The 25,641-nt window shown below is 46.4% G+C and overlaps 1 protein-coding gene across 1 annotated transcript in view; it reads left to right on the forward strand.

Annotated features, from left to right (window-relative positions):
• The window catches only part of NUMBL (NUMB like endocytic adaptor protein), an 80,505-nt gene extending 55,554 nt beyond the window's left edge, over positions 1-24,951 (forward strand). Inside the window, exons 3-10 of the mRNA XM_075322585.1 lie at positions 7,757-7,898; positions 11,467-11,541; positions 14,760-14,834; positions 15,920-16,060; positions 18,155-18,359; positions 18,437-18,736; positions 23,685-23,846; positions 24,133-24,951. Coding sequence (XP_075178700.1) covers positions 7,773-7,898; positions 11,467-11,541; positions 14,760-14,834; positions 15,920-16,060; positions 18,155-18,359; positions 18,437-18,736; positions 23,685-23,846; positions 24,133-24,830 — 1,782 coding nt within the window. The 5' untranslated portion in view covers positions 7,757-7,772 and the 3' untranslated portion in view covers positions 24,831-24,951. The remainder of the gene's footprint in view (positions 1-7,756; positions 7,899-11,466; positions 11,542-14,759; positions 14,835-15,919; positions 16,061-18,154; positions 18,360-18,436; positions 18,737-23,684; positions 23,847-24,132) is intronic.
• The last annotated feature ends 690 nt before the right edge of the window (positions 24,952-25,641 follow it).

The raw sequence follows: 25,641 nt of genomic DNA on the forward strand, positions 1-25,641 counted from the left end.
GAGCGGGTACCCAGCAGGGATGAAGGGCCGCTCTGTAATTAGCAATTTTGTTCCCACCATGTATAGACATGTATTTGTGCTGTTACGGGATTTGTCCGCAGCATTTTCTTTGTGGCCTCCATATAACAGATGTGTAGAATATATTGTCTCCTCCATCCTACAAGCCGTATACGGTGCCGGGTCCGTACAATCAGTGATGCGTCCCATTAATGGTGGCAGATGCCGGCTCGGTGCAGAGCTGTATGGACGCTGTGTTTGGGGGTCCGAGCTTGTAGCAGGGGACTAATGGATTTTTTTTCACAATGTTTTCTATAGAATTCTGCTCTTACAAAGCCGGTACCCACAGGACGGTCTTCTTTTTTTTGTTTTGCCAATCCACAACTAATTAGCTGCCCGCTAAACAAAACCATCTTCTAAAAAAGGATCCGTCTGACTTGTCTGTCTTTTGTATTTCCAGAGCTGTGGGGGTCTGGTATAGAAGAATCCCCCACCCCCCATAGAGGGCCACACACATCACTACATCTATGGTCTGATAATTGTCATATAATGGAAATTTAGGCATCCCGCTCATAGTTTGTGTGGAAACTCCTCGCCATTTGTATGATCTCTGATTGCAATCAGTGAATGTGAACATTCTTCTAGCTAAAAAACCCTAGAACAGTACAGACAGGCATGTCCATCTCCGGTAATCTCTCTCCTGCCCTGTTACAATGAATTTAAAGGGGTTGTGTGACGCCCTGACTTATCAGGTCGTCACAGGGTATTGTGCGATATGCCCTTCTGTGCAATAGCCACCTCCTCATTGGTTACGGGTCCCTAACCAATGGTGTTGCCAAAACCAGCTAATCAAAATCCTAGGAACACTCTGCACCACACCCACCAGACACACCTGTGGACGGCCTGAGTGGAATAGGGTCGCCCACTTGGGGGGTTGGTAAAGGGGAGGTCAGGAGTGTCAGGAGTCAGCCAGAGAAAGGGAGAGTGTAGTGTTGGAGGTTAAAGTGAGAGGAGGCCAGGAGCTGGGCTCCTGGGAACTACTAGGTAGCATACGTTGGTCTGGGCCTGGTAGGAGCTGGACCCCCGGTCGTAGGGGATCGTGACAAGGGGCACGGCATTGTCGTGGAGGACAGCCGGCGGCCTTGTACCATTAACGGGCTGAGACCAGGGCACTACGGGGTACGTGGACCCTAGGTCAGGGAGTAGCTTCAGGCGTCCTGACAATTTAACCCAACGAGAACAGAGCCTTCAAGATCCACTCTCCACCCACTCCAAAATCAAGGTACTAGCGTAACGAGAGGGATAGGACTTTCCACAAATACGGTCCAAGAAATCCCAAGCGTGAACCCTGAGAGCAAGCTCCTTCAGTTAGCCATACTGGGGAGCGGGACCCGACTAGTTTCAAGCTACAGGGGCCAACTAGAAGGAAACAATGTGCCAAGGGAAAGGTCACAGATCAACAGGCAACACCAATAGAAACGGGACCCAAACGTGCTTTCCCTCAGCAGCAGCGGTGTCCAGAACTTTAGTTTACTACAGTTGTCGGTGTCAGCGTTATTGGATTGAGTGAGTACGCAAGTGACCCTTACCTCCCCAACGGCACGTCCCTGTCACCATCACCGAGACCCGGGGCATCCCCCCTACCCGTGGAGGGGTTAAACACCTGGCTGCTCACTCCATCGCCACCGGGTACTTCCAGCTGCAGCGGTGGTACTCCATCTTACCACACACCACGGGTGGCATCACGAACTGTAAACTCACTGTCCCCTGTCAATATCCCCTTAATTCGAGTGGCCGCTCGACCCCCGGTTCTGGACGCCCCTCGAGCCACTGCGGATCCGGATCCGAGCAGCCTGGCTGCCGACGTGGGGTCTGCACAGTTGTCCATTAGATTAAATTAATTGTTGAAAGAATTCAATTAAAAAAAAGAATAAAGAAGTGATACTCGCTCTCACCATGGGTGGAATGATCACGGTCGCAGGGATCGTGACTGCGACCAGGCCCGGGGGTGCAGGGGGCCCGCCGGCCCCAGCCCCTGCTTCAGCTGGCTGTGTGTCCAAGGGCGCATATCGAGTTGAAACGCATTGCGGTGCAGAGATCTTTAGGGTCTCTGCACTGCGATACACAATGCCAGCAAAAAAAGCCGGCAGCTTTCAGTGGCATTCCTGTGACTGAGGCGGTTCATGACAATGATGTCATGCGCTGCCATAGCATGGACGCTGACTATAGAGGAGGACACCACGCATCATGGAAGCTGTGGAGGGCGAGTATAGTATATACCAGGAGGGGCACAGGAGAGCAATATATACCATGAGGGGGACAGTACAAACCAGGAGGGGGACAGTAAATACTAGGATAGGAGGAATATATACCAGGATGGGGGACATATTTACCAGGAAGTAGCCCAGGATGGGGCATATTAGAACGGGACATTACTACATAATTTGATGATGGCAACTCATTTGTCTTTTAAGACCAACATGCGGGGATGGATCCAAATTTTGCACTGGGGTCCATCGAACTGTAGTTATACCACTGATCTGTGACTGATCTCATTTTAACACCTCCTTGTCCCAGTCTGTCTAATCTCACCAGAATTGGTCCATCACTCGGTGACGTGGATTACTGATGGGGTCAGTGGTGGGCTTTTCCTGTGTTTTTTTTTTGGGGGGGGGGGGTTCTGACGTGTCCGTATATTTAATTTCTAAGTTGATCGGGTGTAATGCAAAGTCCTGTATGATTGATAACAACTCGAGCAATGTCCCAAAGCTATGAACATAAATTCACCCCCTCCACATTCCACCTACAGGGGATTCTCTGACCTCCTGTTCTAAATCCATAGACATGAATATGGAGCTGGCGCCTTTGCATCTATAACAGACCTCCCAGAAAAGTGGAAGGTTTTCTACATCATTTTGGAGGGGTCTGTGGGAATTTTTGACCCTTCCGCCAGAAGAGCACTTGTGGGTTCATACCCTGATGTTGGAGGAGAGGCCGTGGTTACAATCTACATTATAATTAATTCTCAAAGGTGTGGGATGGGGTTGAGGGTTCTGTGCGTCCATCATGTTCTTCCACCAAACTTCCCCCAACTATGTCTTTATGGACCTTGTGCACTGGACACCGTTATGGCAAACAGAAAAAAATCTTCCCCAAACTGTTCCCACAACGCTGGAATTGTGCAAATGGTCTTGTATGCTGAAGCTGTAAGATTTCCCTTCACTGAGAAAGACCCCTTAAAAAAAACAAGCCCATAGCATTATTCTCCACCAAACTGTACAGCGTCCACACTGCAGTCAGGCCTGTAATGTTCTTCTGGCATTCACCAAACACAGACGCAGATAGAGCAGTGTGATCCGTCACTGCACAGAACGCATCTCCTCCAGAGTCCAGTGGTGGCGGCTTTACGCCTCTCCATTCGATACTCAGCATTGTGCTTGGTGATGTATGGCTCGGCATTGTGCTTGGTGATGTACGGTACGACATTGTGCTTGGTGATGTACGGTACTACATTGTGCTTGGTGATGTATGGCTCGGCATTGTGCTTGGTCATGTACAGTTCGGCATTGTGCTTGGTGATGTACGGCTCGGCATTGTGCTTGGTGATGTACGGCTCGGCATTGTGCTTGGTGATGTACGGTTCGGCGTTGTGCTTGGTGATGTACGGCTCGGCGTTGTGCTTGGTGATGGACGGCTCGGCGTTGTGCTTGGTGATGGACGGCTCGGCGTTGTGCTTGGTGATGGACGGCTCCTCGTTGTGCTTGGTGATGGACGGCTCGGCGTTGTGCTTGGTAATGGACGGCTCGGCGTTGTGCTTGGTGATGGATGGCTCGGCATTGTGCTTGGTGATGGACGGCTCGGCGTTGTGCTTGGTGATGTACGGCTCGGCATTGTGCTTGGTGATGTACGGCTCGGCATTGTGCTTGGTGATGTTCGGCTCGGCGTTGTGCTTGGTGATGGACGGCTCGGCATTGTGCTTGGTGATGGACGGCTCGGCGTTGTGCTTGGTGATGGACGGCTCGGCGTTGTGCTTGGTGATGGACGGCTCGGCGTTGTGCTTTGGTGATGGACGGCTCGGCGTTGTGCTTGGTGATGGATGGCTCGGCATTGTGCTTGGTGATGTACGGCTCGGCGTTGTGCTTGGTGATGTACGGCTCGGCGTTGTGCTTGGTGATGGACGGCTCGGCGTTGTGCTTGGTGATGGACGGCTCGGCATTGTGCTCGGTGATGTATGGCTCGGCTTTGTACTTGGTGATGTACGGCTCGGCATTGTGCTTGGTGATGTACGGCTCGGCCTTGTGCTTGGTAATATACGGCTCGGCCTTGTGCTTGGTGATATACAACTGCTGCAGCTGCTCGGCCATGAAGCTCCCGGCGGGCACACAGTTTGTGCTGATGTTACCAGAGGAGATCTGGACTCTGCAGTTATGGAGTCAGTAGAGCGTTGCTGACTTTTCTACCCCCCACTCTGTAGCATTATGGGGTCTCCACTTCTTGGCCGAGCTGCTGTGGTTCCTTCCACTTCTCAATAATATCACTCACAGGTGATGGGGGAAGATTCAGGAGGGAAGAAATGTCGTGACGAACTTGTTATCTCGGTGGTTCCTCTTACAGGACTGCACTGGTATCAGTGAGCTCTTTCCTATTTTGGGGGTATTTTTTTGCTGAAATATTAATAATACATTGATGCACAAGTTCCCTTACACAACTGGCACTTTTCACATAGTTTTCCAAAACTTGACACCCCGCCCTCCCCTATTATTAGCCCCTCCCACACTAGGGTCACATTAATACATTAATTAATTAACACATTAATTAAGACACCTCTCCCCCTCTGCATCCTTAGTCCATGCTGATCATACAAGTCGGTGCAGCAAAATGTTTGTACAGAAGACAAAAGTTCTCTAAATGTCCCCTGTATCCCGGGCAATCCCTCTCCCGTCTATGGCATGTGACTGCAAGCTCCACGGGGTTATAACCTCGTCTCCACACAGTGCCGAGGATTGTACCAACTTTTTTTCCCTGACTCCTTCCTCGCCAGTCTTCTCTCTCATATCTTTCTTTTAACCCTTACAGTCACTAAGATGTAGCAAAAAAAGTGGCAGAATCTGGCGTCCACCCAATTTCAGTAATTCTGACTTTTAGTCACATCCTCATCATCATCATCCTGCTCATCATCGAGGTCGCACCCCACTTCAGTTTCCCATAGACCACAATGATGCAGTCATCAGATTTGAATAAACCTCTTTATTTAAGGGGTATTGACCCATTTCAGACATTTTCCTTTGCACGGAAAAGCTATTTTTTTTCTTTTTGCTTTCTACAAGTATCAACGCTAAAATATGCCATCTAATCTGATTATTATATATTTAGTATTTTTTTTTATTCTCTATGGATTAATTTGTGGTTCATGGGATCCTCAGGGGTGTGTCTCAGAGGATCCCCATGGGCGTGACTTTAGGCTGATTTGCATAATTACGCTGTAAGAACCACCCCCTTTTTAAAGACCACAAGAATTTAATACGAAATAAAAAGACCCGTACTTTTGGAACTGTATGGCGGATTATACAAAAATATCAAGTGTATTTTTAAGGGGACAAGTGGGAATAAATCACAAGCAAAAATTGGGCTTTTATGTCCTAGTGACAAGTTTTTTAAGGGTTTTTTTTTAAGGGATTGTTAAATGAATGTCTCGCGGGCGGAGGGGACGCGCTCGCCACGCTCTGGTCCGGGGCTTCTGCTGCTGCTCGGTGGCTCAAGCGGTGGGCCGGGGACTCGAGCAGCGCTCCTCGTCCTCGAGTGAAAAGGGGGTGGTTTGTTTAGGGAGATAGTTTGTGACGCCACCCACGGGTCGTGGTGATAAATGGCACCACCGCTGTTGGTGAAGGGGATTCCGGGAGCGATGGTAGGGAGCAGCTAGGATATTATCCCCTCCGTGGGTAGGGGTTGGTGATCCCGGGGCCCGGTGGTGTAACGGGGAGGCTGGATGGCTGGGGTGCAGGGTTTCAGGGACAGCGCGGCGCGGTGCCGGACGGCACTGGTGTACTCACTCCGGCAGTCACTGATAGTCTCTGGTAAACCAAACGGCCGGATGGACGGGTCCCGCAGCCGGCTGCAGTGTTGTTGTTGTGGTCTCCCCGGACGGCTGATGGTGGCTGTCTTTCCCTGCACCTTGTTAGAATGTTCTGACTCCTGTGGTTGCCCACCGGTAGTCCGCTCCCCGGCGTGTATGTACTGAAGGAGCCCGTTTTGCCCGCAGGCGCTGGCCCTTGGATCTCTAGCTTATGGCGGTGGCTGTATATCCTCACGGTGTGGACTGTTGCCTTCTGTCGGGCTTGGTTGTTGGGAAACCCCTGGGGTTTTGGTCACACTCGGATTTGACCGTTGTCGGCAGCTCCAAGCCTAGTCTGGGTCCAATGGCCCTGCCTGTGTGCTTAGCTTCACTCCACTCCCCGGTTCGGTACCGGCGGGCCACCGCCCGACCCCGGTCCTACGGTTCTGCAGAGTTCCACTAACTCCTGCAGACGGCCACCACCATCTGCCGACCTTGCTGTTTGTGTCTGGGCCCCTACCCAGACACCGACAGTTTCCTGACCTCTCACTTTCCCTGTCTACACAAATCTGTCTCTTTTCCCGCCTCCAGACCTGTGAACTCCTCGGTGGGTGGGGCCAACTGCCTGGCTCCGCCCCACCTGTTGTGGACATCAGACCCTGGAGGGAGGCAACAAGGGCTTTTGTTTGACTGTTGTGACTGTCTAGGGAAGGGGGTGTGTGTGGTGTAATGTCTGTGACTACCTGGCTAGTCCAGGGCGTCACAAATGTATCAACTCTTTATTTTCTTTTCCAGAGATGGCGTCCCCTTTTTGCCCATCAGTTGTATTATTAGAGGGACTAGGACTGAGATGCAATACCAGACACATCCTGTTACCAGGGGGGGCGCTGTTTCTGGGGAAAGCATTTTTTTTTCTAATTCTGTATGTACTGGTATTTTTTAGAAACCCCACACACAGAAATAACATGACCCCGGCGATCAGTGGGTCTTATCCGGGCCTCCGCATACAATTATTGCCCTGTTGGACTGAGGTTTTCCAGTGTACGGGCCAGCGCTGCTCATTTCATGGCTGGATATCAGATCCCCGGCCGCTGCTCTTTTCCCATTTGTTATAGCAGATTAAATGTATCTGAGTGTATCTCTGTGACACAAGATCGGCCTCTAATGGCTGCTCTGGAACACCCCCCCTCCCCCCCCCCCCGCTGCGCCCCGGGAGGGGTCACACTTTATTTATTTTGCCTTAATTTTAATTTTTTTTGTTTTTACTTCCATTCAGCATAGGGCCGTTTCCGGGTGAATTCTCCACATATGTTTTCAATCTGGCCTAACATATGTCTGGATAGGGTGGAGACTGCTGGGATTTCTGGGAACTATTAACCCTTCGCAGCTTATTACATTTGCTCATATCCTGTATCACCGTATAATTGCTTTTATACATTTTTTTTCCCGGCTAAAGTTCTAACATTCAGTGGTCGTTGTCTTCTGTGAGGTTGACACCCAGCTTTTCCGTTCTCCTGAATGGGGAAGCTGCCTCGATGTACAGCTGTGCATTGCCTGGTGCCATATTTATCATGGTGACATGACCGAGGCCTAACATGGTAATTCCACGCCTCGGAGGGGTGATGATTCCGTGTGACATGGCCTCATTAGAGGATGGAGATGAGCCTGTGGCTATGCTTTATTCATGGTTGTTTTTGCTTATTTTAGCCCGACACCTCCTGAGATGAATAAGCTGCGGCAGAGCCTACGGAGGAAAAAGCCAACGTACGTCCCGGAGGCCAGCCGACCCCACCAGTGGGGGGCAGACGAGGAGGCCGTGAGGAGGGGCAAATGCAGCTTCCCGGTCAGGGTAAGAACTCTCAGGAGAACCAGATCTCACCCTGGAGCCGCTCCTATGCTATTATACATCTGCAATGGGGGATTATAACTGCTAAATCTATTCTATCTTTTTCTATCTATCTATCCCATTATCATCTATCTATCTCTCTTTCTATTTATCTATCTTCTATCTTTCTCTCTTCTATCTAGCTATCTCTTTTGTTTCTTCTATCTTACTCTCTTCTATTTTTCTTGCTCTTCGTTCTCTCGTCTAACTTTTTTTATCTCTCTTTTTCTATCATCTTTTTTTATCTTTCTCTCTATCGCTCTTCTTCTATCTCTCTCTTCTATTTTTCTCTCTTCTATCTCTCTCTTCTTCTACCTGTCTCTTCTCTCTATCTTTCTCTCTTCTCCTATTTTTCTCACTTCTTTCTCCCTTCTATCCCTTTTTCTATCTCTTCTATTTTTCTCTCTTCTATCTCTCTCTTCTTCTAGCTGTCTCTTCTCTCTCTCTATCTTTCTCTTCTGTCTGTCTCTCTTCTCCTGTCTGTCTCTCTTCTTCTGTCTGTCTCTTCTATCTTTCTCTCTCCTTTTGTCTTTTCTTTGATCTGTCTCTTCTATCTACCTCTTCTTCTATCTCTTCTATCTCTCTTCTATCTATCTCTGCTGTATTTCTTCTATCTTATTCTATCTTTCTCTTTCCTATCTATCTCCTATTTAGCTATGTCTTCTCTCTTCCTCTATCTTTCTCTTTTCATCTATCTCTTCATTTATCTCTCCATCTATTTTTCTATCTCTTCTATCTATCTATCTATCTATCTATCTCTTCTAGAAAAAAGAGAAGGAAGGTAGCATTCCAATATTAAAGCTAAAAAAATCAAACCTTTTATTAGCCCATGATGTGACTTACAAGATTTCGGTCCCAACTGAAAATTTCTCAAGCTCTTCTTCTATTGATCCCATATATCTCTTCTTCTATCGATCCCTTATATCTCTTCTTCTATCGATCCCTTATATCTCTTTTCTTCTATCGATCCCTTATATCTCTTTTCTTCTATCGATCCCTTATATCTCTCTTCTTCTATCGATCCCTTATATCTCTCTTCTTCTATCGATCCCTTATATCTCTTCTTCTATCGATCCCTTATATCTCTTCTTCTATCGATCCCTTATATCTCTTCTTCTATCGATCCCTTATATCTCTTCTTCTATCGATCCCTTATATCTCTCCTTCTATCGATCCCTTATATCTCTCTTCTTCTATCGATCCCTTATATCTCTTATCTATTTTTCTTTCTATTTATCTAGAAAATTTCGACCATAGCCTTCTTACAGAATGAAGTGTGAACAGGTGCAAGCTGGTGTGACTGTAATAATAAATTAAAGTATACCACAGAATACTGTGCTAAAGTGTATGCGAACATTAAATATGTGAAATGTAAACTGCATTACCACCATTATACTTGTAAAATGGGGTACTCAGCAGTCATAGCAGCTTGCACCTGTTCACACTTGCTTCATCCTGTTCGGAGGTGCTAGTTAGTTTTTTGCTTCTTTGTAGTATACTGTTGGAAGTGGTGACTGAGAACTCCCCCAACCAGTGCAAGGATGTATTTAATTATTGCTGGATTCTAACTGCCCCTATAAATTTGTAGGTGTGTTTTGATAATGATTAGGTTTAGGATCCCATCAAAGAAAGATATGCAAATAGCCTCTCCAGAAGGAAGGTGGACTTAAGGCCCAGTCACACACAACGACTTACCAGCGATCCCGAAAACGATGCGACCTGATAGGGATCGCAGGTAAGTCACTGGGAGGTCGCAGGTGAGATGTCACACAGTCAGACCTTACCGACGATGCAGGAATGATACAGGTCACAGTAGCGACCTGTATAACTATCTCAGCAGTCACTGTGACCCTGTCACACAGCGTCAAACACAGTGATGTGTCCTGCCCAGCAGAACATCACCTTTGAAAAAAATAGCCTGGACCATTCTGCAACGACTAGAGATCTCACAGCAGGGGCCTGATCACTGGTAGGTGTCACACATAACGAGATCGCTAACGAGATCGCTACTGCGTCACAGAAACCGTGACTCCGCTGCGATCTCGCTAGCGATCTCGTTATGTGTGACGGGGCCTTTAACACTAGAACTAGTGGACTCGTGACACCTATATAGAAATACATAGTGCAAAGTAGTCAAAATGACTACCTCAGTAGTTCTAGTGTTAAACTATAGCGCCACCTATTGAATTTAGCAATCCTAAAAGTCAATATTGACCCTATAACAAGCCTTACCACATGACTTAGGATAAGCAATTACACTGGAAACTCCATTTGCAGACACGTGTTTCGGGGTGTTGCCCTCCTCCTCAGTGCAAAGCAGGAGAATATATTTGGCTGGGTGAGAGGCCTCTAATTGGTGGTCTAAGGGATGTTTTTAGAATGGCTACATCCAATAGGTAGTACCAGAGATCAAGTCTTCTTCCTTCTTTGCATTTTTAAATTCCCAGAGGAGCATTGCATGGCCTATAAGTCTCCTTTCCTTACGCCGGCATCAATGTTTCCCTTTAGACATCAAACAAAAGCAGTAATGAAGTTTTTATCTATCTACTTACTGCAATTTTTGACATGTCAAATTCTGTAAACATTATCAGCTATATATCATCTATCTATCCATCCCTCTATCTATCTATCTATCTAACTATCTATACATCCCTCTATCTATGCATCCCTCTATCTATGCATCCCTCTATCTATCTATCTATCCCTCTATCTATCTATCTATCCCTCCCTCTATCTATAAAACCCTCTATCTATCCTTACCTCTATCTATTTATCCATCCCTCTATCTATCTATCTATCTATCCATCCCTCTATCTATCCATCCCTCTATCTATCCATCCCTCTATCTATCTATCCCTCTATCTATCTATCTATCTATCTATCCATCCCTCTATCTATCTATCCCTCTATCTATCCATCCCTCTATCTATCTATCTATCCCTCTATCTATCCATCCCTCTATCTATCCATCCCTCTATCTATCCATCCCTCTATCTATCCATCCCTCTATCTATCCATCCCTCTATCTATCTATCCCTCTATCTAGCTATCTATCCCTCTATCTATCCCTCTATCTATCCATCCCTCTATCTATCCATCCCTCTATCTATCCATCCCTCTATCTATCCATCCCTCTATCTATCCATCCCTCTATCTATCCATCCCTCTATCTATCTATCCCTCTATCTATCTATCCCTCTATCTATCTATCCCTCTATCTATCTATCCCTCCCTCTATCTATAAAACCCTCTATCTATCCATACTTCTATCTATTTATCCATCCATCCCTCTCTATCTATCTATCTATCCCTCTATCTATCTATCTATCTATCTATCTATCTATCTATCTATCTATCTATCTATCTATCTATCTATCTATCTACAGTATTTATCACATTAGTGGCTTTATGGCAGTTCTATGGTCTGTGCTGCCCTCTAGTGGTCATATTCAGTACTGCTTTCCCACTTGATATGATCTCCACTGTGTTTTGCCGTCTGTATGATGTTACCTCTCCCTTGTTTTCCTGACAGTACCTGGGACACGTAGAGGTAGAGGAATCGCGTGGCATGCACGTCTGTGAAGACGCTGTGAAGAAACTGAAATTGGTGAGTATATGACCTGTGATTTTTGACTTCTCAATTTAAATTCTCATTACAGGGGTAGAGATATCATTGTTGAGGGGAAGGAAGCCGTTTGGCCAGGGCCCGGGTGGTCTAGCAGGAGAAAAATGAAATTCTGGGGATTTTCATGGTGTATATTTGGAGGAGCCAGTGACACATCTTGATGTATTTGCATAAGACATGTGAGCTCCTTAAAGGGTATTATTACGAGGCAGGAAATCTTGGGCTATGTGCTGGCTGGAGATAAGATGAAAGGCGGCGTGTAAATGTTCTGCAGATTCCGGGGAGGAATTAAGAGAAGAGACCAAAGTGTCCCTGCCAGCCATCCTGTACCAAGTCATAGGGGAAAATACATTCACATGTTTTCAAACCAGTGGCCCCTCATGCCAAATTCTATAAGGGCTCAAAATTTTGGGCCACCAAGTGGTCATGGCCAGGGAATGTTCACTGAGCGGTGCAGGCAAGTGCCGCTTTTCTTGGAGTCAGCTTAATCATTTCAGTTGCTGCCTATGCAGATCGCTGTCATGTTTAGTTCTGTGCTCTGCATAGGCAACCGCTGACCTCTACACATGTGCTACACCGCCACTTGCAATTTTGAGAGAGAAAACAAAATCTGTTCTAAATTGAAAAAAAAGTGTCCCTTTAAAAAAAAAAAAAAATATAGGAAAAAGACCCTCATTTTTTCTAACGCTTTGGTTAGGGTTAGTAGTAAAATAATTGCAATAAAAATTGAAATAAAAAAATGTCTAACTTTTTTATGTTTTTATATTTTATGTTCGATTTCTGCAAAAAGCTACACTCAAATCACTATTTTCTAAAAATACAATATATGGTGCTTTGGGATAAGGGATGTAATATTGGACTGGTGGAAGGGAGTGCCAGTGGGTCCATTCAATGATGGAGGCAGCAGTAAATTCACCAAAAAGAAATAAAAAATCACATAAATATAGTTTAGTCTGTGTGTCGGTCTAAAAAATATTAAAAAAATATATTTAACAAGCGTCATAATTTTCTGATCAAGCCAAGGGACAACTAATTGTTTTTGTTGCAAAGCTTTGTTTCTTTGTCTTTTACCGGTGCACACAAATCTGCTATGTGGGCACATACCCTAAGGCTATGTTTACACATTTGCTTTTCTTGCTACTTTTTTTCCGCATTCAAAACCTTCACCTTGGCAGTAAAAAGCTGCAGGCTAATTGCAGCTTTTCCTGCCTTTTTTTTTTCTGTATTTCTGTGTTTTTCCATTTTTTTTTTCTTGCTGTATTGTTAAGGATCCCAAAGTTCAGCTTTGCTTCCACCTTGCAGATAAAGAGCGTTAAACAACTAACACATTGGTAGGGCATTGAATACCTAACACGTTCGTAGTGCATTTTTTAGTTGGTATGACATTGTTTATTTTCACATGTTGGTAGGGCACTGTTTACTTTCTCACATTCATGGTGCATTTGTTTTCTTTCACACGTTGGTAGGGCATTGTTAACTTTCACACATTGGTAAAATATTGTTTATTTTCACACTTTGGTAGGACATTGTTTACTTTCTCACATTTGTCGGGCATTGTTTACTTTCATATGTTGGTAGGGAGTTGTTTATATTCACACGTTGGAACGGCATTGGTGATTTTCACATGTTGGTAAGGCATTGTTTACTTTCACTCATTAGTAGGGAATTGTTTGGTTTCATCCATTGTTAGGGCATTGTTTACCTTCACAAGTTGGTAGGACACTGTTTACTCTCACCCATTGGTAGGGTACAGTTTGCTTTCTCCCATTAGTAGGGCATTGTTTACTTTTACACATTTGAAAGGACATTGTTTACTTTCACACATTGGTAGGGCATTGAATACGTAACACGTTGGTAGGGCATTGTTTACTTTCACACATTGATATGGCATTGTTTACGTTAACATGTTTTCAGGGCATTGTTTACGTACATTGGTAGTGAATTGTTTACTTTCACACATTGGTAAGGCATTGTTTACTTTCACACATTGGTAAGGCATTGTTTACTTTCACACATTGGTAAGGCATTGTTTACTTTCACATGTTCATAGGACATTGCCTTGGTTAGGCATTGTTTGCTTTCACATTTTGGTAGGGTATTGTTTTCTTTCACACGTTGGTAGGGCATAGTTTACTTTCACACATTGGTAGGGATTTGATTTCTTTCACATGTTGGTAGGGCATTGTTTACATTTACACGTTGGTAGGGCATTGTTTACTTTTACACGTTGGTAGGGCATTGCTTTCTTTCACACGTTGGTAGAGCATTGTGTTGGTCAGGCATTGTTTACTTTAACACATTACTAATAGTCAGGAGAAGACCTTATGGTTTACAATTAGGAAATTATAAAAATAAATGGGTTTCACATCCCCCTTTACTTGCGTTTTATTCACCAAAAATGCTGCAAAAAACAATTTGCATTTTTGCACTTATTGCTTTCTACGTGTTAAAAAAAACTCTAAAAAAAGCTGAAAAAATTGACATGCTGCAGTTTTTCAATTCGGTCAAGAAAAAAAAAAGATTTCTGCAATCTCATTGCTTTTGCTGGTACTATAACAAGCAGCTTTTAATTTGCATTAAAAAAGCAGCAAAAATGCAACATGTGAACAATAACCTAAAAGTGGGAGATAAATACACAAATGAACAAGGAGGTCTCGACTGACCAGTCCGGTGGAAAATGTAATAGATGAAAACTTACCTAGATAAAACGAGGAAATGGCAACGTTAACTGTCAATGGAATTTATCAATTTTTTTTCTTTTTATTTTAATTTTTGGTGTCTGAAAATAAAAAAACTTAAACTCGCCAGCATGATCCCCGCGTATATCACTACTGCCCCTCTTCTTGCGCTCTCTTCTGACCTCGGATGCCATGTGACCTCTATGGCCAATGATTGGCTACAGCAGTCACATGATGTCTTTCCTGGAAGGGGGAAGTGAGGAGGAGACCGGCGGCGGAACTGGGGCAGCACCACCCTTTTAATAACAGGTGTCAAATTTATACTTTTTTTTTTTTTTCTTTCATTATTATTATTTTTATTATTTAGACCATCATGTGCTCATATATAAAATAAAATAAATAATTGATGGACAACCCCTTTAAGTTTTTGTAAGAAGCAGGTGACTTATGAACTTATTTTGTTGCCAATTAATGTGTCTAATCCATTCACATCTGTTAATTGTGTTACTTTTTGATTTTCAGCTTGGCAAAAAGTCTGTAAAAGCCATTTTGTGGGTTTCCGCTGATGGACTACGAGTGGTGGACGATAAGACCAAGGTGAGAGCAGAGATTATTACATGATCGGGTCCATAGCTCGCCTGTGGATCCGTTTGTCCTATGTACAGCCCTTGCCCAACTGAGTGTAACGTCAGCCCTTGACCACAGACTCAGGATGACTATCATGGACAAACTAGAGCTAGCCACAAAGTCGGCAGGATCTCAAGAATCCTAAAACCCTTTAACCCTTGTACAGGGATATGGAATTACACAAGGTCCAGGAGATCGCTGCCTATGGTAGGCTGCAATCCAGAAAAGAGTAGTCGTCAGGCAGGGTCCAAACCAGGAGGCACAAAAAGGGATAGAATCAGCAGGCAAGAGCGTAGTCAGGAAATCAGGCAGAGGTCAAAACTGGAGATGGCAGCGAGGTACAAAAACGGCAGGCAGGAGCGTAGTCAGGAAATCAGGCAGAGGTCAAAACCGGAGATGGCTACAAAAACGGCAGGCAGGAGAGTAGTCAATAAGCAGGCAGAGGTCAAAACACAGGGATCAATAGTCAGAACAGGAACCAGACACAAGCAGGAATACAAAACTATATTTGGCAGTGACCAGCAGACAAGCGGGGGAATTAGAAGGGTGTGGTGTCTTCCCATTGGCTGTAGCTGAATGGTGGTAACTTCAGCTGGAAGACACACACCACCTACAGTCAGCCAGTGGTATTGCAGGTCCCAGGGAAACCCAGCTTAGTGGATGAGCGGAGCCTGCGCCAACCAGAGCCACTGGCACCGACTCCTCTCCTATCGCCAGCACAGTCCATGGTGGGACTACGCTGGCGCCTGGTGACCGAAGCAGAAATCACAGGAGCGGACTCCCATGAGGACGTGACCTTGAGTTTACAGATCATGGGTGGCTGCTTTCTTCCGAAATACAGCGCCACACCTGTCCACAGGTCATGTTTGATATTACAGCTTAGGTTGCAATACCCTGCAGAACCCTTAGACAAATATGATACTGTGTTCATAGAAAGCAGATACATTTTTCCAACCCAACCAGTTAAAGCAGAGATAATTCAAGAGGCCGTGCTCTATAAGACCCTTCTGCTGTCATTATTCCTTCTATAGCGTTTTCGCTTTTCTTTTTTTCAGGACCTTATAGTCGACCAAACCATTGAGAAGGTTTCATTCTGTGCTCCAGACCGCAACTTTGACAAAGCCTTCTCTTATATATGTCGAGACGGGACCACCCGACGCTGGATATGTCATTGCTTTATGGCTTTGAAAGATTCTGTGAGTTTATTATTATTATTATTATTATTATCATTATGTGGCGCTAAAGTCCTTGTAACCAAATCTATTACAGAGAATCTGTTATCAGAATATGGCCTATTGTTTACATGGTTTATGTTTTTTTTTGTTAAATATTTATTTATTTTTAGAATGATGGGGGGGTTTTTTTTTCCAGTTTTCTTTATCGTCATTATCACTATAAGAAATTATAGAAATCTTGCAGTTTTCATACCGGCCATTAGGTTTTATAATAGGTCTGAACTGATTAAAAATTGACACTTTTGTTGTTTCAACAGTTTTATTAACATCACAGATAGGATTACAGTGACAGATATCATCACCTTCTCCTGTATAATGACTGATTGCACTGATAATACCTCTATATAAAGTAGATAACACAGGATCCACCATTCACAATAGATGTCACATCTCCCCTCCTCCCCCTCCTGTACAATGACTGATATCTCTATATAGAGTAGATAACACTGGATCCACCATTCACAATAGGTGATGTCACAGCTCACCTCCCCTTCCTGTTCAATAACTGATAACACCTCTATATACAGCAGATAACACAGGATCCACCTTTTACAATAGGTGATGTCACAGCTCACCTCCTCCTCCTGTACAATGACTGAAAACACCTCTATATAAAGTAGATAACACAGGATCCTCCATTCACAATAGATGTCACAGCTCACCACATCCCCCTCCTGTACAATGGCTGATACCTCTATATAAAGTAGATAACACTGGATCCACCTTTCACAATAGGTGCATGTGCTCACCACCTCCTCCTGTACAATGACTGATAACACCTCTATATACAGTAGATAACACAGGATCCACCAGTCATAATAGGTGAGGTCACAACCCACCTCCTCTTCCTGTGCAGTGACTAATAACACACATATATGTGTGTGTGTGTGTGTGTTTGTTTGTATACAGTATATACACAGGGTGGTCCAAAAGTAGGTGGACAGTATGTGTAATAGGGTTATCAAACATGGTGTAAAGTGAAACTAACTCAGTTGCCCTTAGCAACCAATCAGATTTCACCTTTCATTTTCCAAACAGTCTGTGAAGAATGAAAAGTGGAATCTGATTGGTTGCTAAGGGCAACTGAGTCAGTTTCACTTTACACCATGTTTGATAACCCTATTACACATACTGTCCACTTATGTTTGGACCACCCTGTATATATATATTAGATAACAGAAGATCCACCTTTCACAATAGATGATGTTACAGCTCACCTTCTTCTCCTCCTGTATAATGATTGATAACACCTCTTTATACATGTGTAAGATAGATAACATCCAAAACACCATATTAGTTAGGGAGCACATGGAGTTCACGACATAGTCACCCTAGTGTTGTGCAAGACAAAATTCACGAATAATGCAAAAAAGGAGGAAAAAAGAGCAATGGCCCCAGAAGAGTAAACTGATAACACCTCTATATACAGTAGCTAACACAGGATCCACCATTCACAATGGTGATATCACAGCTCACCTCCTCCTCCTGTACAATGACTGATTTAACACCTCTATATTCAGTAGATAACACTTGAACCACCATTCACAATGGTGATATCACAGCTCACCTCCTCCTCCTGTACAATGACTGATAACACCTCAATATACAGTAGATAACACAGGATCCACCATTCACAATGGTGATATCACAGCTCACCTCCTCCTCCTCCTGTACAATGACTGATAACACCTATATATACAGTAGATAACACAGGATCCACCATTCACAATAGGTGATATCACAGCTCACCTCCTCCTCCTCCTGTACAATGACTGATAACACCTATATATACAGTAGATAACACAGGATCCACCATTCACAATAGGTGATATCACAGCTCACCTCCTCCACTTCTATGATACAGAGAGGGATATGATTCAATTTTAGTGATTTGCATTGAAAAGTTGAGTCACCAGTTGTAATCTGTTGGTTGGTGAATTGAGGAAAATTGCCCAAAATTGGGTTTGATTGTATAGCAGGTGGCGGTGCGGTCAGGTGGCTTTATACGTATTTTGCATGCCGGCTAACCTGTGTATCTTACTCCATGGCCAATAGGGGGAGCGTCTGAGCCATGCCGTGGGCTGTGCATTTGCTGCCTGCCTTGAGCGGAAGCAGAAGCGAGAAAAGGAGTGCGGAGTCACTGCGTCCTTTGATGCCAGCCGCACCAGCTTTGCCCGGGAGGGATCGTTCCGTGTCACTTCAGGATCCCAACAAACTGAACGAGAAGATGCGATGAAGCAGGCGCAGGAGAAAAAGAAAGGTAAAATCTAGAAAGCGGCTAGAATAACCAAAGCAGGCAGAGCTCAGCGGCTCTCTGATCACCTCTCTATCTTCTAGCTGAAGCCGCTCAGCCCCAGCCGATCAATCCACCATCCATCCCGGCGCTGCCGGTCCAGACGGAGTGCTCTTCTCCGCAACTAGGTCAGTCTGCTCCGGCGGAGAAAGGGGAGTCTGGTGGGCAGCATGCGATCCCCCGCAGACACGCTCCCTTGGAACAGCTCGTGAGACAGGGATCTTTCCGAGGGTTCCCCGCTCTGAGCCAGAAGAACTCGCCCTTCAAGAGGCAGTTATCTCTGAGGCTGAACGAGCTCCCGTCCACCTTACAGCGCAAAACCAACTTCCAGGACAAAAGCCAAGGTGAGAAATGATACGGTCAACTCAGGAGATCATAGGGTCTGTATGGTCCACAGAAACTCAATATTCATCTCAAGAACTGTGGAACCTGTCCTCTGATTAATGTCTGAAATCGCGACGTATAGGGCATCAATGTCTTACTCCGAAGCACTGCGTCAGTGCAGAGAAAACCTACGGAAAGATGGCGGCTGTGGACGATGTGACTAGTATGGCTGATCAGAGGCAGGGCCCCGCCAGCTATCTCCACCTTGCTGTGACTGTATAGGTAGAGACCAGTCATTCTACGGGAGCGGGGCACAAGAAGCCGCTGGGAATCCATGATTCTGACCAGTCATTCTCGTTCCTAGCTGGCATCTTCTTCTGAAATGCCGCCGTGTTTCAAAGTAAAATGGGTCCAAAATTACGGAGTCGAAAACACCGTGGTTCAGACGACTTGAATCAGCTGACGGCTTCTTTATAAACACAAACCACAGGTATTGGCGACACCAGATACAGCCATCAATTTATACTGGGGTCTGTTGGTTCTGTTGAAGTGTTCGTTATTTTGAGGGGGGGGAAATAGCACTACACCAAAAGCCGATTTACTCCTATTTTAGCTAAGGAACATCTTTGAGATTATTGGACTTCACTTAGAAGCATAAAGGGTTATCTGGGCTTAGAAGAAAGGACTTGGTGTTTCTGGGATCATCTGATCCTCTCCAGTTTTTAGGAGAGGTCAACAATATCAGATCAGTTGGAGTCCGACACACGGCACCCTCACTAATTTGCTGACAAGTGGAATTGAGGCGACCGGGAGAACAACAGAGTAGAGTCACAAAAACGCAGCTGAGATCAGATTCACTTCAATGGGAGCTGAACTATAGTACCTGAGAATGGCCACGATCGGTGTAGAGAGCCGAGGTTTTCCAGCTCCGTATACTGTGAACTGCCAACAGCAACTTCAGGTATTAGCTGATAGGTGGAGGTGCCAGATTCGGACCCCACTGATCTGATGTTGATGACCCAAACAAAATCCATGGAGAAGAGTGGCGCTGTTTCTATATCTAAAAGAAGCAGAGTTTTTTAAAACTCATTTAATGACCTTTTTTAAAAGTATATATAAAAGCAGAGATGTGGGTGCAGTTTATATGCGGTCACATCATGTGATGTCATTATCTGTAACTAGTGATGAGCGGGCACTACCATGCTCAGGTGCTCAGTACTCGTAACTAGTGATGAGCGGGCACTACCATGCTCCGGTGCTCAGTACTGGTAACTAGTGATGAGAGAGCACTACCATGCTCAGGTGCTCAGTACCCGTAACTAGTGATGAGTGGGCACTACCATGCTCAGGGGCTCAGTACTCGTAACTAGTGATGAGCGGGCACTACCATGCTCGGGTGCTCAGTACTCGTAACTAGTGATGAGCGGGCACTACCATGCTCCGGTGCTTGGTACTCGTAACTAGTGATGAGCGGGCACTACCATGCTCGAGTGCTCAGTACTCGTAACTAGTGATGAGCGGGCACTACCATGCTCGGGTGCTCAGTACTCGTAACTAGTGATTAGCAGGCACTACCATGCTCAGGTGCTCAGTACTCGTAACTAGTGATGAGCGGGCACTACCATGCTCGAGTGCTCAGTACTCGTAACTAGTGATGAGCGGGCAGTACCATGCTCGGGTGCTCAGTACTCGTAACTAGTGATTAGCAGGCACTACCATGCTCAGGTGCTCAGTACTGGTAACTAGTGATGAGCGGGCACTACCATGCTCGAGTGCTCAGTACTCGTAACTAGTGATGAGCGGGCACTACCATGCTCGGGTGCTCAGTACTCATAACTAGTGATGAGCGGGCACTACCATGCTCAGGTGCTCAGTACTCGTAACTAGTGATGAGCGGGCACTACCATGCTCGGGTGCTCAGTACTCATAACTAGTGATGAGCGGGCACTACCATGCTCGGGTGCTCAGTACTCGTAAATAGTGATGAGCGGGCACTACCAGGCTCGGGTGCTCAGTACTCGTAACTGGTGATGAGCGGGACTACCATGCTCGGGTGCTCAGTACTCGTAACTAGTGATGAGCGGGCACTACCATGCCCGGATGCTCAGTACTCGTAACTAGTGATGAGCGGGCACTACCATGCTCGGGTGCTCAGTACTCGTAAATAGTGATGAGCGGGCACTACCAGGCTCGGGTGCTCAGTACTCGTAACTGGTGATGAGCGGGACTACCATGCTTGGGCGCTCGGTACTCGTAACAAGCATTTGGAAGCTCGGACGGGTGCGACTTGTGTACTGAGTATAATGGAGGATCTTCCAGAAAAATACTCAAGTTCCCCATTGACTTCCATCATATTCGGTACACGAGTCGCGTCCCGTCCGAGTGTCTAAATGGTTGTTACAAGTACTGAGCACCCGAGCATGGTAGTGCCCGCTCATCCTTGTAGACTGTGAGCCCTCGCGGGCAGGGACCTCTATCCTCCTGTACCAGTCTGTGCCTTGTATTTGTGCTGCCCCGTGCTCGGCAGCGGCCGAGCCGCTCGGATCCGGACCTTCAGTGGGTGGCTCGAGGGTCTCCGGACCCGGGGGTCATGCGGTCACGTCGATCAAAAGGGGTTTGGTGGTTTGGGGACGTAGGTGCACGGCCGGAGCCGTGTTTGAGTTTGTGACGCCACCCACGGGATGTGGTGAAGGTGGACACCACCGTTGCTGTTACGGGGCACCCGGGGGAGATGTTATGCAGCAAGTTGTTAACCCCTCCGTGGGCAGGGATGGTGGCCCCGGGACCCGTTGGTGGAGTAGTTGGGTGGTGCAGGGAGATAGATGGCCGGAGGGCACTGATTTACTCACAATTAGTAAACACACGAGGCTCTGTTAAACCAAGGTGATGGTGGTCGGTGGTCGCAGCCGGCTGCAGTCTGGTCCCCCACCCGGTTGGTGGTCTCTGCCTTTCTCCTGCAACTGTTTGTGATGGTGGACTACCTGCGCTTGCAACTTCAGGAGTCCGCTCCCCGGCTTGTGGTTGCCTGAGGAGCCCTTTGCTCGCAGACGCTAGCCCGTGGGATCTCTCTGCCGTGGCGGTGGCTTTCTATCCCCCTCGTTGGGCTGTTGTCTTCAGTCGGGACTTTGGGTGGGACAGGACCTATAGTCCTGGCCGCAATCAGTTAATTATCTCGCCCCCAGTAGCTTCTGGACCTAGCTTCAGGGTCTGAGTACCCCCCTTTGTGCTCCGGTTTCCGAGTCAGTTCCCCGGGTTGGTACTGGTGGGCCACTACCCTGTCCCGGTCCACCACGGTTCCACCGAGCCGTCTTCCCGGCTCCTGCAGACAGAGGCCTCCGTCTGCCTCCTAGCCAGCAGTACCAGGGCTCCTACCCTGGCACCGGTTCACTTTACTTCAGGCCTGACCTCCACTTCTGCTCAACACTAAAACTGATCTGAACTATCCCGGCCCAGGCTGTCTGAGACTCCTCGGTGGGCGTCTTCCAACCGCCAGGCTCCGTCCCCTAGTGTGTCCATCAAGCACTGAGGGGGGTGACTAGGGTGTTAATGTTTGGCTGCTGTCACCTTGTTAGGGGACTGGTGTAGTGCGGGGCTCTATCTGTGACTACCTGGCCCGGCCAGGGCGTCACATATTGTTTATGATTATTATACTTGTCCCTATTATGTATACTCCTTTCACATGTAAAGCGCCATGGAATTGATGGCGCTATAATAATAATAATAATAATAATTAATTACTAGTTCTGAGTACTGAGCTCCTCAGCATGGTAGTGCCCGCTCATCACTAGATACGGGTACTGAGCACCCGAGCATGGTAGTGCTCACTCATCACTAGTTACGAGTACTGAGCACTCGAGCATGGTAGTGCCCGCTCATCACTAGTTACGAGTATAGAGCATCCGAGCATGGTAGTGCCCGCTCATCACTAGTTACCAGTACTGAGCTCCTGAGCATGGTAGTGCCCGCTCATCACTAGTTACGAGTACTGAGCACCTGAGCATGGTAGTGCCCTCTCATCACTAGTTACCAGTACTGAGCACCTGAGCATGGTAGTGCCCGCTCATCACTAGTTACGAGTACTGAGCACCCGAGCATGATAGTGCCCGCTCATTACTAGATACGAGTACTGAGCACCCGAGCATGGTAGTGCCCGCTCATCACTAGTTACGAGTACTGAGCTCCTGAGCATGGTAGTGCCCGCTCATCACTAGTTACGAGTACTGAGCACCCGAGCATGATAGTGCCCGCTCATCACTAGTTACGAGTATAGAGCATCCGAGCATGGTAGTGCCCGCTCATCACTAGTTACCAGTACTGAGCTCCTGAGCATGGTAGTGCCCGCTCATCACTAGTTACCAGTACTGAGCACCTGAGCATGGTAGTGCCCGCTCATCACTAGTTACGAGTACTGAGCACCCGAGCATGATAGTGCCCGCTCATTACTAGATACGAGTACTGAGCACCCGAGCATGGTAGTGCCCGCTCATCACTAGTTACGGGTACTGAGCACCCGAGCATGGTAGTGTCCGCTCATCACTAGTTACCAGTACTGAGCATGGTAGTGCCCGCTCATCACTAATTACGAGCACCTGAGCACCTGAGCATAGTAGTGGTCGCTTATCACTATCTTTAACCACTTCGATGAGCTTTTAATAGAATATTCTGATTTCAGCAAATGGATTTTAACTGTTGTGTACAAGTAATTTTGATGGGTTTTGGTACATGGCTCTTTACAAATATCGGCGTTCTGCCTCCGAGCCGTGCACCCTTGTGTCCTTCACATGACCAGGATGGATTTGTATCTTCGAGCGCAGCAGGCACAGATGTTGAATACTGTGCGTTATTGATTCAGGACGTATGTTAGAGAACTGTTATATTTTTTATCACACATAGAATATGTATTTGCTAGAACCAGAATTTTCACGTCATCAAACCCACGTTTAGTGATCTCCATTTGTCTTCTCGCAGTCTCAGAGGTGGATCCTGCAGGACCTCCGGAACAAGATGGAATTACCGATCTATGCAATCAAATCAATCACTCCTTCACTAACAAACCACCGGAAGACCACTTTATTAACGGAAACGGAACGATGACCCCTCCTAATGTGGCCCCACGGCAGACGGCACAAAGTGAGTGACTAGGACAAGAGACATGAGGCTCCGACATTTGCTCTTTATTTCAGCCAGATCTAGGAGTTTAGGGCAGAGCCATCAACTAAAGACCAGACCAAGATGGAAGCTGAGCCTGGACATATTTAGGGGACCCTCATTGTTTGTCCAATAACCAGTTAGGAACTGGACAATTTTTAAGTGTCACGTGTGTAGTGGGACTGATTTCCCAATCGCATATAGTACCATTTACGGAACATGATTTATACCGGCCTAACACCTCTCATTTTTGTACATTTCTTTCTAGACCTCCCTGGATGGACAGATCAAGCCATGACCACCCCAGCCCCCTCTAATTTCCAGATGGGTCATCGCCGAACCCCATCTGAGGCCGAGCGATGGCTGGAAGAGGTAGCGAAAGCCGCCAAAGCCCAACAGCAGCAACAACAACAGCAACAAGAGCCCATGCCTCAACCCATGGTGGCTGTGCCCATGGCAGTACCATCGGCTGTGCAGGCATATCCTGTCTCGTATGATGCCACCCCTGCTCCGGTTGGCATGTTCATTACTCCTCACATGCAGCCTGCCTATGTACCAGTAGGTTCTTATACTCAGTCGATGGCAAATAGCATGTCATACCCTGCTCCGAGTGTGCCAGTGGTGGGTATTACCCCGTCGCAGATGGTGGCCAATGTTTTCTGCTCTGCCACTCAAGTACCACCATCCAACCTAGCAAGTAAAACCAACCCATTCCCACAGAACATACTGCACTCTTCAACCACAACTGTCCAGAATCCTGCCCCATCACAGCCATCGGGACCAAAGTCAAATGGCACTGCCAATGGCGCATGGCCCCCAGATCCTAGCCAGCTGAGATTGGCATCCACGGCACCGGAGGTGGACCAGTTTGAAGCTCAGTGGGCAGCACTTGAATCTAAGTCTCAACAACGTATGGCCAACCCTTTCTCCAACGAACTTCAGAAAACTTTCCAGATAGAATTGTAGCCAAGATGCCACCCTGTCTATAAGAAAAAACTCTGTTCAGGATCTACTGCCAGTCAAGGACCGGCCAGTAGGACATGCCAACTCCACCGTTCAACAAACCTGTGTCTACAAAGACTCCAGATGTCAGTCAAGGGAGGGTGGGTGGGTATAACTGGAGATCATCAGATCAAAAAAGACGACATCCGCATTGGTGGATGGGATCGATAAGGGCTGCCCGTTAACCGCTAGCGCCGAGGAGTGCCAGACCCGATGACCGAATGTGTAAAAAGTATCCCGAAAGATCTTGGTTTATGGGAAACAATAAATGATGGGGACGCGGATGTAGGAAGCGTGAGCGTTATAGGAGTCTGTGATTGGAGAAGGGTTAGGTAGGTGCAGAGGAGGTAATGAGGTAAGTGATAGCGAGGCGCCGGGGTGGGAAATGCTGGAGGTGCTGATGGCGCTCAGAATTGGGAAGACGAGGGCCCTGTTCCACTATCATTGTGGTGCTGTATCCAGGGTATCATGTTCTCTTATTTATTTGTATATGTTGTCGGTCTCTTCTAAGTTATTCATTTATATGAGCATTCTGCCTCCGGAACGAAGAGAAGAAAATGGAAAATTTGGCCATAGACGCAAATATTTAAGGGATATTCCATCCATGGCAAATAAGGAGATATAGTTTGGAATGGGTGTCACATCCCGATCAATTTTGGCATTTGGATTTGGCCTTGCATAGTACAGTGACCCTCCAGGAGACCAGTGGACAATGCACTATTCACTTATATGGGGCCAAATTGCAGTTCTCAGACTCACCAAATAGTTCAAAAGT

Source organism: Anomaloglossus baeobatrachus, chromosome 9 (genome assembly GCF_048569485.1).
Source record: "Anomaloglossus baeobatrachus isolate aAnoBae1 chromosome 9, aAnoBae1.hap1, whole genome shotgun sequence".
Lineage (NCBI taxonomy): Eukaryota > Metazoa > Chordata > Amphibia > Anura > Aromobatidae > Anomaloglossus > Anomaloglossus baeobatrachus.